We start from the raw sequence: 13,984 nt of genomic DNA, 5'->3' as shown, positions 1-13,984 counted from the left end.
TCGTCTTCTTGATTTTCTTGTAGAGCGTTTGTTATCTAGACTCACCAATCCTATCCAGAGAGCGATACCATCTGTTATAAAATACTCCACTACTGATTGGACGGTGTATCATTCTCAATGGATCTCTGCAATTTCCTTCTCTATGCCATTTCTTCTTATGTTTTCATCCATGTATTGGTTGTTTATGCTCTGAAGAGTTCCTCTTCCAAGACCAATCTCCCACCAGGTCCCAAAGGCCTCCCTCTAGTGGGAAACCTCTTGATGCTAGGTAACAGGCCACATGAGTCACTGGCTAATCTATCCAAGAACCATGGCCCCCTCATGACACTCCATCTCGGCTGCTTGACCACTGTAGTGGTCTCATCGGCCGAGATGGCTAGGGAGGTCCTTCAGAAAAATGACCACACCTTCTCTGGTAGGATCGTCATAGACGTTGCTTCGACCTTATCTCACCTTGAGGGTTCAATGGTATTTGGCCAGCTAGGCCCACACTGGCGGACGCTCCGTAGGATATGCAACACTCAATTGTTCAATCCTGCAAAGCTGGATGCACTTCAAGGCCTTCGACGAAGGCAAATCAAACAGATGATAGAGCACTTGCACGAGAGCTATGCCGCAGCGCGTGCCATTGATGTGGGCCGGTGTGCCTTCACAACAGTTTTGAATTTGATTTGGAACATGATGTTCTCAGTCGATCTGGTGGACCACAAGTTAGGATTAGCACAAGAATTGAAGGATTTGGTGTGGGAGTTGATGAAGATAGGTGGGACACCCAATCTGGCCGACTTTTTCCCAGTGCTGCAACCTATTGATCCTCAAGGATTACGCCGTCGCACTTTCAAGTGTTTCACAAAGCTCCATGCCATTTTTGACGACAAGATCAATCAACGCCTACAATCAAGATCATCACCATCGCAATTTCCAAGAACCAATGATTTGTTGGATGTTCTTCTAGATTATTGTGAAGACAATGGCTCGGATTTCAGACTTGAACACATTAAACCATTATTTCTGGTGCGCTCTTGGCATATTAATTCATTATGTTCATATTTTTATTAAATGTTAGTGTCACTAACCACATCTCAACACATTTCAATAGGACATTTTCACGGCAGGAACTGAAACAAGTTCAACCACAATAGAATGGACAATGGCTGAGCTGCTTCGCAACAGGCATGTACTGGCAAAGGCCCAATCAGAAATCAATGAGATCATAGGTCGAGAGCAGGCTGTGGATGAGTCTGATATTGCTCGACTCCCTTACTTACAAGCAGTAGTGAAGGAAACACTGCGGTTGCACCCACCAGTTCCATTTCTCATACCTCATAGAGCCGACGCGACGGTAGAACTTGCCGGATTTACAGTGCCCAAGCACAGCCAAGTGCTCATCAACACGTGGGCTATTGGTAGAGATGGCCATGTTTGGGAGGACCCACTTTCATTTTACCCAGAGAGATTCTTGGAGTCTCGTGTAGACTTCAGAGGACACGATTTCCAGTTCATCCCGTTTGGGGCGGGCCGTCGTATCTGTCCAGGTATGCCTCTAGCAGTTCGCGTTGTTCACCTGATTCTAGCTTCCTTTCTCCAATCCTTCGATTGGAAGCTTCCAGAGGGAGTGACACCGGAGTGTTTGGACATGCAAGAGAAGTTAGGAATCACCTTAAATAAGGTTACCCCTCTTCTTGCCATCCCCTGCAAATTTGGTTCTACCACTTGAAAGCTCAAATGTAACATTAGTAATTGTATTGCAAGGGTGTGTTTGGATGCACTATCGAATCATATTGCAATAATAAGTCTTCGCTAAGTGGAAACACTTTCCATACTTTGGCATTTACATCCATGCACTAGGCTCGAACTTGCAATTACATTAATCCTGGATACTCACAATTCAATTCGCTTGTGCATCCAAACACAGATGCACAAGTCAATTGAATTACAATATGGTTATTTCCACTTTCTTAGACTAATTTATTTCAATTCAATTCTATAAAGCATCCAAACGCACCCTTAAGCATCAATTGGTATATTTATCCTACCTTGTACTGATGATGTAAGTGAGATGTCTCTTCGATTAAGATTAGATTAAGGGATGTAAAACCTTATATTAGAGGTTGTTTTCTATTATGAAAAATACTCCGGTGCTCTCAGAGCTCAAAGCACTATATGTTATTGTGCTCCTAATTGCATCGGTTGGACATTCCAATTGATACATCTGAACCGTCAATTCATTCCAGAACTTATTTATGGACTCCCCTGCAGATATTGCAGTGATCAGATTATCCAATCCATCCTTGATATGGCCTTATTTTATCCAGCCATCCCATTTCCAAAACCATGGATGGGATGGTTATGATTGCCAAACAAAAGTGTCTTCAAAATAATAAGAAATCAACGATGGGCCCTAACAAATAGATGGATCAGATTGTCAACTGTACCTATTTTTGTGTTTAAAAAAAAAAAAACCCCACAATATTAAAATCCATCGATTGAATGGTTAGTATTCGTCACATTGGTGTAACGTTTATGTTATTGGAAGACCAAAGACACATATGAGCCGAGGTATAAAATAATTTAGAGCCGATTTGAGGCATGAAATCAAGCTTGGAGTTGAATATGCGAAGGATGAACATCCGATTCGACGACTGCTATGTTCCGAGGTTGAGTTGGTCCACCTGGAGGTCAGAGCGAAATCCCAGAAGGATCTAAGGCCGAAGCTGTCGGCTCGAAGTGATCTGATGCCGAGATGCTCAATTTAAGACTCGGACTGGGATCCACTAATGAGGAAGGCCGAGAAGAGTCTCACTATCACACGATTGGCGACGGTTATTTAACCACCCACATCTGTACGACTATGCAACGACTGGATAACTGAATCACTCGTGAGGTGAAGCAAATGCCCCAAGATGCGCCGAGTTAGACGGGTACGCTCGTCATGCCCTAAGATGCGCTGAGTTAGATGGGTACGCTCGTCATGCCCTAAGATGCGCCGAGTTATGCGGACGTGCTTACCTTAGGCGATAAGGTATAAATAGCACTTTGTGGAAAGCAAGCGGGTATGCAATATTTTACACTCTCCTTCTACCATACTACTTAGACTTAGATTCCCTTGACCTGACTTAGGCATCGAAGGGTCCCCTGCTCAAACTTGGGCCACCTTTGTTCATCACTGTTGTGCAGGTTCAGGACCTTGAAGCGGCTCGGAGTGTGAATATCTGAGTGGAGGGAGGTTTAGATTTTGATATCAACATTTTTTGGCGTTGTCTATGGGAACCTAATACAAAAAGTCTGTTCCCTATCTTCTGTTAAAATGGCTAGAGGAAAGAAGAAATCCGTAGTTGTGGAGCCGGAGCTGAACGAGCAGACTCGGTCTTCCTCATTACTTCACGCCGAGTCGACTCCGGGGCCATCCCAGCGTTCTCATACTCGAGCGAGTAAATATCGAGCAATGCAAAGCGAAATCTAAGCCTTACGCAATGAAATCAATCAGATGAAACAGCGACGGGAGCAACCACCACCTCTCGTCCAAGAAGCGATTGGACCAGTGGTGGAAGCCGAGTCCACACCGCGGAGTATGAGGCTCGAAGGGTCACAACATCAGTCTGCTCGGATTCCAGTTTCAGTCCAGATTCCCCCACCAACACAAAATCAAGCTCCAGTTTGGAACACAATGACTCGGGTTCCGACGTATGTTTTGGTCACTTCGGCCCTGACACCGATAGATCTCCATCATGAGTTGGAGAGAAGAAGGGGAAGAAGAACCCTTGAGGTAGAGGCTCCGACAGAGACGGCAGCCGAAAACAGAGATCCGTGGGAGGAGCGGTTCTTGGAACTTAGCAATCGGGTTCTAAAACTGCAACAGAACTAGCAACCTTCGTCTGTTCTCACCGCCATTCAAGCAATGATGGAAGAGACCGAACCTCCCTTCACCTTTGCAATCGTAAGCGAGGCGATGTCGCAAAGGTTCCGGATACCTCCCGTCATCCAGTATTTCGAATCTGGCTACTCGTCCGAGCATGTAGAGGCTTATCGCTCGTGGATGTAAATCCAGACAACAACAGACGCAATAATGTGCAGGGGGTTCTCAATCACGCTCACTGGATCTGCTCGGAGTTGGTACCGGCAACTCAAACCCAATTTTGTTGATTCCTTTGCAGAGCTCAGCAGATTATTCCTTACCCAGTTTATAAGTGGTAAGAAGAGTCGGAAGCCGACTACTCATTTGTTCACTATCAAGCAGGGGCCTAAAGAGTTGTTGAAAGACTTTATCGCTCGCTTCAACGAAGAAGCATTGTAGGTGGAGGATTACGATGACAAAATGAGACTCTCTGCCATGCTCAGCGGTCTGAAAGAAGGAAAGTTTATCTTCTTCATTGGAAAGAATCCGCCAAAGACATTGGCCGAGCTTGTCACTAGAGCTCAAAAATATACCAATGCCGAGGAGTTCTCCAACTCCCGCAAAAAATGTTGCAGTAGCAGAGCCGGCAACCAAAGGAAAGAGGTAGAGGAACGAAGAACCCCGGTCGTCCGCCAAGAAGTCAAACGACCGCATTCATTATGATCGTCGTCCAAGCAGGAAACCTGGGGGTAGATTTCGTTCCTATAACACATCTACAGAACAAATACTGCTGGACATCAGAGGCCAGAAACTCTTGAATTGGCCAGTTTGTATGAAGGTCGACCTAGATCATCGAGAGAAGCGCAAGTACTGTCAGTTTCATCGTGATCACGACCACAATATAAGTGATTGTGTGGATCTCAAAGATGAAATCGAAACCCTTATTCGTAAGGGTCATCTGCGCCGATACACTAAAGAGGAAAGAACAACTCGGAGACAAGAGCAAGCGAGCAAGGCTGCAAAAGAACCGACTGAGATCCGAATCATTTTTGGTGGTTCATCCAATGGAGGGGACTCGAACAGGGCCCGTAAATCCCATTCCTGGAAATCAGATCCAGAGCACTACGTCCACATGGCCGAGAGGCCGAGGAAAGAGCTCGGAGTCGGTCCTTGCAGTCTAACCTTCACGGAAGATGATGCGCGCGGAATTCAACATCCACATGACGATGCCTTAGTGGTAACTATGGTCATAGTCAATCATAAGGTGTACCCCATCCTGGTCGACATTGGGAGTTCAATCGATATTATCTACTCAGAGGCCTTCGAAAGAATGGAAATTCCAAGGTCACGCCTCAAACATGTGAAGACTCCCCTGTATGGCTTTGCCAGAAAAAGAGTGATCTTCGAAGGAGCCATCTCCCTCCCTATGACTGCGGGAAAAGGACGACATCAAGTTACCCTCCAGGTGGACTTCCTTATCATTAATGTGCCATCAGTATATAACGTCATTCTGGGCAAACCTTCTCTCAACGCAATGAGGGCAGTCGTGTCCACATACCATCTGATGATGAAGATCCCCACCAAAAGCGGAATTGGTTATCTCTGAGGTGATCAACGCGAGGCTCGGAAGTACTATGCGATAGCAGTAAAGAAAGGGTTAGTGAAGCAAGCTCTCACCATCAACGTCCTCGATCCCAAGGGACCCACAGAGAACTCATCTGTGAAAGACTTGGAGGTTGTACCGCTCGACGAAGCAAATCCGAGCAAGACTGTTCAACTCGGAACATCATTGAATTCCAAGCGACGGTTTGAGATGTTGGCTTTCCTGTAGCAACATAGAGACGTCTTCACATGGTCACATGAGGATTTGTCAGGGATCTCTCCTGATGTCATGGTTCACAGGCTGAATGTGGACCCAGATCACTGACCTGTGAAACAAAAGAGGAGACCGTTTGACGCCGAACAATATGAAGCCATAGCCGACGAGGTCTTCAAACTGCGCAGCATTGGCTTCGTCAATGAGGTACACTATCCAGATTGGATCGCAAATGTGGTCCTCGTCAAGAAAGCAAATGAAAAATGGCGAGTCTTTGTAGTTTACTCGGATCTGATTAAGGCATGCGCTAAGGATAGCTTTTCCTTACCTCGGATCGATCGGCTGGTAAACAGTACAGCGGGGCATGAACTACTCTCCTTCTTGGATGCCTATTCCGGGTATAACCAGATCGCGATGCATCCCCTGGACAGGCAGAAGACTACCTTTGTCACTGATAAAGGACTCTACTGTTACCGGGTCATGCCATTTGGCCTGAAAAACGCTGGGGTCACGTATAAGAGATTGATGAATCAAATGTTCACCAAGTATATCGGACGTACTATGAAGGTTTATATCGACGACATGCTCGTTAAGAGCACCAAGGCGTCCGACCACCTAGTAGATCTCAGAAACACTTTCTCTATCCTTTAAGAGTACCAGATAAAGCTGAATCCCGCAAAGTGTGCCTTCAGAGTTGGATCCGGGAAATTTCTCAAGTTTTAGGTCAGTCAGAGGGTTATTGAAGCAAATCTTGACAAGATCAAGGTACTCCTCGACATGAGCTCGCCTTGGACTACTAAAGAGATGCAATGCCTCACTGGACGAGTAACGGCACTCGGGCGGTTCATATCCAGAGCCACCGACAAATGTCTCCCCTTCTTTTAGTAGTTGAAGGGTCATAAGAAGGTCGAGTAGACATCGGAATGTGAGCAAGCCTTCCAGCAGTTAAAGCGATACTTAGACTCACCGCCCCTACTATCCAAACCCGAAGAATGTGAGCCCTTATTCCTGTATCTCGCAGTCTCGGCCTTAACCGTTTGCTCGGGGTTGATTAGAGAGGTGGTGGGCAAGCAGCACCTCGTATACTATGTGAGTAAAGCGATGATACCCGCCAAGACTAGGTACCCCGCTTTGGAGAAGTTGACACTCTGTCTTGTTATTTCGGCTCGGAGGTTGCACTCGTACTTCCAGGCTCATCCATTATTGTCTTGACTGACTCTCCCCTCTGGCAAGTCCTCCAGAAGCCTGAGGTGTCGGGTCATCTGACTAATTGGGCAATTGAACTCGAGGAATTCGATATCTGGTTCCGATTGAGGACCGCGATTAAGGGCCAAGTTGTGGCCGACTTCATTGTGGAGTTCACTACTCCGAGCGAAGAGGGGATCAGCGCCAAAGTGGAGGCAGCTTCTTCGCTTGTTCCTCCAATCAATCAAGAGACTATATCAGAGCCGGGATGGATTCTCTATGTGGACGAGTCATCCAATGCCAAGTGTGTCAGGGCCGGGATTGTCCTGGTCGCGCTTGATTCTAGACCTATCTAGTATGCGATCAGACTCGATTTCAAAGCATCTAACAATGAAACGGAGTATGAGGCTCTATTGGCTGGACTCAGGTTAGCAGCCAGTCTGGGAGTCCAGTCCCTTGAGGTACGATGCGATTCTTAGCTGGTAGTGAATCACATCTCCGCCGAATATGAGGCTAAGGAGATTAGGATAATGGCTTACCTGGCTGAAGCCAGGAAACTGATAGAAAGGTTCTGGAGCTGCACTATCAATCAGATTCCGAGAGCAGAGAATTCCTAGGCCAACGCCCTAACAAAGCTAGCTTCAGCCACTGAAGGTAAGATCCATCGGGTCATTCCCGTGGAGTTCATAAAACATCCGAGCATTGACCAAACAGAGAAGAAAACGATCAACCCTGTAGAGGTCAATCCAAGCTGGATGGACACAATTTACAATTACCTCACATTTGGTGAGGTCCCATCGGATAGGTTGGAGGCAAGGCACCTGAGGGTCAGAGCTGCGCAGTACATAGTCTTGGACGGGATCTTGTACAAGAAAGGGCATTCAAAACCCTACCTCAGGTGTCTCCGACCTGATGAAGTAGACTACATGATTCGGGAGATTCATGAAGACATCTACGAAAACCACTCTGATGGTCGAGCCCAGGCTTTAAAAATACTCCGCTAAGGATATTTCTGGCCGACCATCGGGGAGGATTTGAAAAACTACGTTCAAATGTGCGATAGGTGTCAGCGATATGTGACCGTGCCAAGGCGACCTGCGGAAGAAATGACTCCATAAGCGGGCCGTGGTCGTTCGCCCAATGGAGAATCGACATCATCGGGCCTCTGCCCACTGGGAAAGGGCAAGTTAAGTTCGCTATTGTCGCAGTCGATTACTTCACTAAGCGGGCCGAAGTTGAGCCTGTCACAAAAATCACAGAGCAGAGGGTGGTTGACTTTGTCTGGAAGAACATCGTCTGTCAATTCGAAATCCCCCACACTATCATATCCGATAATGGAAGGGAGTTCGACAACGACAAGTTCTGAGGCATGTGTCAAGGACTCGACATTTCGAACGCGTATTCTTCGCCTCAACATCCACAATCCAATGGGCAAGTGGAGGCAGTTAACAAAGTCATCAAGCACCATCTCAAAACGAAATTAAAGAAAACGAAAGACAACTGGGCCAAGGAGCTCTCATTCGTCCTCTGGGCATATAGGATTATGGCTCAGTCATCCATTCGGGAAACCCCATTTTCATTCTCCTACGGTTCGAAGGCAATGGTGTCAGTCGAGATTGGCCTCCCAACAGCCCTGGTAAGAAGCTATCAGGAGGATCAGAATGCCGAGTAGATTACAGCCAATTTGGATCTACTCGAGGAAGTTAGAGATGTCTTCAAGCTCTAGGTTGTTGCTCGGCATCAGCAGGTGGCACGATTCTATAACTCCAAGGTTAAGACTCGGCGATTCCACCTAAGAGACTTGATTCTTCGCTGAGTCTTCCAAAACATTGCAGAGCCGGGGGCTAGGGTACTCGGACCCAATTGGGAGGGGCCCTACCGCGTGGTCTGATCGACTAAGCCTGGCTCCTACCACTTAGAGAATCCCAAAGGCTAAGCACCTGAAAATCTACTACCCCGATGTATTAGCCACTGAAGGCCCTTAGTATGTGTACACCTTGGAGCGACTAGCCTTTAAGGCTTTCAAGAACATCCATGTTTCTATGTATCTACTTGAACGAATTACCGACTTAATGGACTGATCCCTTAAAGAAGGGGTTGGTACGTTATCTCACGAAAACCCGTCAAGGGATCCCTTCATATGTGGAGGAAAAGCCCATGGATGACCCGACTCTTCGACAAAGGGGTCGGCTCATCATGCGACTGCCGAATCTACTATAAGTAGCTCGCCATTCGTGGGAGGAGTTGACTCCCCAGGGGGTCGGCCCTATTAATTTTAACATCATAGAACTCTACAAAACGACTAAGGGGCTCAAATCCCTTAAGTATAGGAAAACAGCTTTAAGGTGAGCCGACCTGCTAAGGAATGGACTCGACAATCGGCAACTTAACGTCTAACAATTATTATCCAAAAATCAACCATGATTATCACGCCCTCTCCAGAGGGTTAAAAAGATCATCCACAATCATCCATTGAATAATTGTTTAAAAGAGCTAAAAGAGAAGGTAAACTATTTAGTCGAAGGGACGTCTTCAGTAGAGGTGGGAGTCAGACCCGGAGGGGCGTCTTCTGCGAGTTTCTCCCCCGTGTCCTCGGGAAATATGGGCTTGAGGTTGAGATCTAGGTAAAGCTCCTGGACCGCATCAATGCAAGCGTTAAAGCCGCAGGTATAAAATTTGGCAGCTTCGGCGATCCTCTCCTCTTAGGACTTGAACGCATCCGCTGCTGCAGCCACCGCCAAGGCCAAGGAGGCCTCGTCTTCGGCCTGCTGAATTTCTTTTGCTTGCGCCACCGCTCGGCTCAACTCCTCCGCCACCTCGGCCTTAGTTTACTCAAGCACGTCTCCTAGTCGAGCATTGTCCTTTGCAAGCGAATCGGCGTGGACTTTAGCTCCGGTCAACTCAGTTGCGTAGTAGCGCATCGTGCCCGAAGGTCATCAACGACCCCCCTGGAGTTGCAGCTCTCGTGCCTTTCCATCATCAAGCTACCGGTGTAGTTCTGTTTGCTCTATCCAGAGGAACGCAGCCTCACCTTGAAGAGTCCCGACCTCGCCCTTGAGGGCCGTTATCTCCTTGTCCTTTCACGCGAGCTCCTTCAACCTCTCCCGAGTCATCAAGAGCTTCGGGATGGACTAAAAAAAAGAGGGGATAAAAATAAATACAAGCATACAGGAGTGATGAGAAGGGAATCGAGATAGAAAAGTCAACAAACATACCTGGTAAAACACGAAGGCCATGTCATTTACGAAGGACTCATCTGACTTGTTGAGAATGGCTGCAATCTCCTCCTCCGGGGCATGCTTCGCGGCCCAGTGAACTAAGCCCGACATATGATAGCCCAGTGGAAGTCCCTCCCCTCTATCTCCGACCCAAGCTGACCTCATCGCTCCCCTTGCTCCGGTCCCGCTGCCTGCCGAAGCTTGGGCCTCAGCTCTGGGGTCATCCCCGACTTCGAGAGGAGAGAGCATCGCGTTGGCTATCCGAATGACCTCCTCCCATTCGGAAGAAGATGGGATGGCTATGTAAGGTTAGGGGGCTGGTGGAGGGGCATTAGGAATGCAAGGGGTGACGACCGAAGGGGGAATTGGAGCCATGACCCTGACCACGACGTGTGCTAAAACTGCAGTTACTAGAGTTGGAGCTGCAATAACAGAAATTGAAGCTGGAGCTGGAGCTATAGCGATAGAAATTAGAGCCAAGGGACCCCCATCGCGAGGAATCACTTGCATCCTCCGAACAGTTATCTTTGTCTGAGGTTCGGCCCTCAGCATCTCCTTGATGGACGGAGCGGCCTTCCACTTCCGAGACCCAGAGGCTTCAGCCATGCCTGTACATAGGGCAATGAGTTAATATCCGAGCTGAGAAACCTTTAATTTCATCACAATAAAGGGGCACTTACTAAATGAGGTGGGGAGTGGCTTGGACTTGTAGAGCCCGGACCCATAAAGATTATCAGCAGTGATCAAGTCCGACCAGGAGCATAGGTTTTCCGGACGCGCCCTTGCCTTGGCGATCTGATTCTTTTAGTCCGAGGTGATGAGAGGCGGGCCCCTCGGGAAGTCTACAAAAATGAAATGAAGATATTGATCAGATCACTGAAAACAAAGGAACATTGTAAGTAGGCAGTTCAAAGTCCGACCTGGAAGGGTAAATCGGGTGGGAACTCGAGTCCTCAGATATCTGAGCTCCGCTGCCGGCACTTCCCACTCGCCCGAAGTCCAAAACTATTTATTCTTTCAATCCTTATTGGAAGATGGAAGTTGCAGGATCAGCCTCAAGCCTTTACTGCCACGAGTTGCGAAGTAGTACCATGGCACTTGGCTATCGTGCTTGGTCCGGTATAAACTTATCAGCTCCTCTGGTATCAGTTCCGGGTTCCCGACGTGATGGCAGATGATGCATGAAGATATTAAGACCCTCCAAGCATTGGGGGTAAATTGTCCTGAGGCTAGTCTCAAATATGTTGTTAGGGCTCGGACGAAGGGGTGGATGGGGAGTCAGAGCCCGCACTGTAGTGTATAGAGGAAGATCGCAACTTCCTCTTCAGCAGGAGCCCCGGCAGTATCGAGGGGCTCTGGTGCTCGTATCCATACAGAGTCCGGGATCTCGAACTCTGATTGGATCCATTCCATCTGAGACTCGACAAGTACAGAGCCTCCTGGGATGGTCTCTGTAGTCTGCCCGCTCGCAGGCATCTCTGCATCGCCCGCTGTCAAGTCTCGAGGGGCTCAAGAAGTTTTCTTCCCGCCTTTGCAGTGCATCCGAGCCCCTGCCTCTTTGCCCCTCCTGGGCGGAGGGAAGAGGGGTACTGCTTTAAAGGGGCCTTCGGAGGCCCCTCTTCTATCATCCTAGTTTCTTGATCCAGAGTCATCCTCAATGTCATAATCACCTCGGACCATATTTGAATCGTCCGACATTCCACAGAAGCGAAAGAAATGATGGTAAACCGGAAACGAGAGGGAGGACTCACCAGACGGTCACCGAAAATCAACACCAGATGGTCACCGAAAATCGCTTCAACCGAAAATTGCTAATCAACCGGAATCGACTCTCATGCAGGTCGTAATTGCCGAAAATTGCCTCCTTAGGTAGCCCACAGCAACATGAATTCAGAAAGCAAAAATGCAAGCGCTTCTGAGCGCTGGAGTCTTTATAACTCATGGATGATTCTTGCATTAATGACGAGATATGATGAACACAGCCGAACCGTCATGAACCGACTTCAGAGGACACGTAGCTAGAGGTCACTGGTCTGAGCACTGCCAAGTCACCTGCCCCTAGCATCAGGCGCTGAGCCCCGAGTAGTGGAAGCGTCGCTTGGCAGTCCTTCGTAGCTTGCGTGGCGGCCCTTCATAATGTCTCTAACGATTCGAGATCCTAATTGTCACCACGTGTCTGTTTGAGAATAACTCGCGGACAGAAAGCCTCGAGGACGTATCTTTTTGGATATAAAAACCTTGATTACAACCGCATGCGTTAAGGACGTAACGGAGGAAACCACCGATCTTCCGCACATACTTACTCTCTGAGTCCGTGTCCGAACTCAGAGAGTAGGGGGCTTCTGTTATGGGAAGACCAAAGACATATTCGAGCCGAGGTCTAAAATAATTCAGAGCCGATTTGAGGCATGAAAACGAGCTTGGAGTTGAATATGCGAAGGATGAACATCCAATCCGACGATTGCTATGTTCCGAGGCTGAGTTGGTCTACCTGGAGGTTAAAGTGAAATCCCGAAATGATCCAAGGTCGAAGCTGTCGACTCGGAGCGATCAGATGCAGAGATGCTTAGTTTAAGACTCGGACCGGGATCCACTAATGAGGAAGGCCGAGAAGAATCCCACTATCACACGATTGGCAACGGTTATTCAACTACCCACGTCTGCACGACCATGCAACAACTAGATAACTAAATCACCCATGAGGTGAAGCAAATGCCCCAAGATGCGCCGAGTTAGATGGGTACGCTCGTCATGTCCTAAGATGCACCGAGTTATGCAGACGTGCTCACCTTAGGCGATAAGGTACAAATAGCACTTTGTGGGAAGCAAACGGGTACGTAATATTCTACACTCTCCCTCTACCATACTACTTAGACCCAGATTCCCTTGACCTGACTCAGGCATCGGAAGGTCCCCTGCTCAAACCTGGGCCACCTTTGTTCGTCACTGTTGTGTAGGTTCAGGACCTCGAAGCGGCTCTAAGTGCAAATATCTGAGCGGAGGGAGGTTTAGATTTTGACATCAACAGTTTACATGGTAGCCCATGAAATATGGGTTGGATATAATAAAAAGTCTGTGTTGATGTATTGGACTATCTAAGTGTCCCGAAGCAACTAGGTGCACTGTAACTAGCCTGGACTAATCTGGACTGAGTCTGACCTGGTCGCACATACTGAGTCGGGTCGAAGCAGCACCAAGTTGGGTTGGGTGTGGCAAGTATCCATAGGCTGAAATCATATCTTAAAATGTAGTTGCACATGTCAGACTTGCAGTCTCTTCATCAGCTACAGGGCATCTCAGATCCGAAACATCAAATCTGAGTTTTTTTATATGTCCAAGTCGAGTTAGTACCGAGTTGGATTTCAGGTCGAGTCGAGTCGAGTTACTGGGTGACCCAAACTCAACTCGGTTTGAGTTCAGATTGGACGAAGTCTATTTGGTTTGGATCGACTCACCCACTTGGTTCAGTCAAGTCGAGTTGTCCCGTGCCTGGCTCTACCAGAGAATCTCTCCTGTTATACCTTTATCCCATGCATAGGGACACACATTGTCTGGTGACAGAATCAGCAGGATATCCCTAGTGACGTGAGGTGGTGGAGGGATTTGAATGGGCCAAATGTAGATGTGGCCCATGCAAGGTATGTTTAAAAGTTGTTGGTTTGATATCTAAAAGTGGCACATTGCCCAATCAAATCCCATTGGTTCACCAGTGATTCCTTGCACTTAATGAGCCTCAATTTCGGCACCACCCTCGAATAGAAAAAACACCATTACACCATGGTTGGGCCTGGCCTATTTATTTTTGGGCCACAATTGAATATGGACCTGAAATTAAATGGAAGTCAACATCAAGATCAGCTGGGCTGAGGAACCCAACTGGCCATCTTGGCTAGTTGACCACCCTACAAAGGAGGGCATGAATGAAGACCG

The 13,984-nt window shown here is 47.8% G+C and overlaps 2 protein-coding genes across 2 annotated transcripts; both read left to right on the top strand.

The window, feature by feature from the left end:
- On the top strand, positions 1-2,149 carry LOC131233508 (geraniol 8-hydroxylase-like). The gene is made up of 2 exons (XM_058230241.1): positions 1-1,014; positions 1,100-2,149. The coding sequence occupies exons 1-2, from the start codon at positions 118-120 to the stop codon at positions 1,715-1,717; spliced, it is 1,515 nt and encodes a 504-aa protein (XP_058086224.1). The 5' UTR covers positions 1-117; the 3' UTR covers positions 1,718-2,149.
- Positions 2,150-4,667: 2,518 nt separating this feature from the next.
- LOC131232302 (uncharacterized) lies at positions 4,668-5,441 on the top strand. The gene has a single exon (XM_058228540.1). The coding sequence runs from the start codon at positions 4,668-4,670 to the stop codon at positions 5,439-5,441; it is 774 nt and encodes a 257-aa protein (XP_058084523.1).
- Positions 5,442-13,984: the final 8,543 nt, after the last annotated feature.

Source organism: Magnolia sinica, chromosome 18 (genome assembly GCF_029962835.1).
Source record: "Magnolia sinica isolate HGM2019 chromosome 18, MsV1, whole genome shotgun sequence".
Lineage (NCBI taxonomy): Eukaryota > Viridiplantae > Streptophyta > Magnoliopsida > Magnoliales > Magnoliaceae > Magnolia > Magnolia sinica.
Note: the sequence above shows the minus strand (reverse complement) of the source record. Positions and strands in the feature narration are given on the sequence as shown.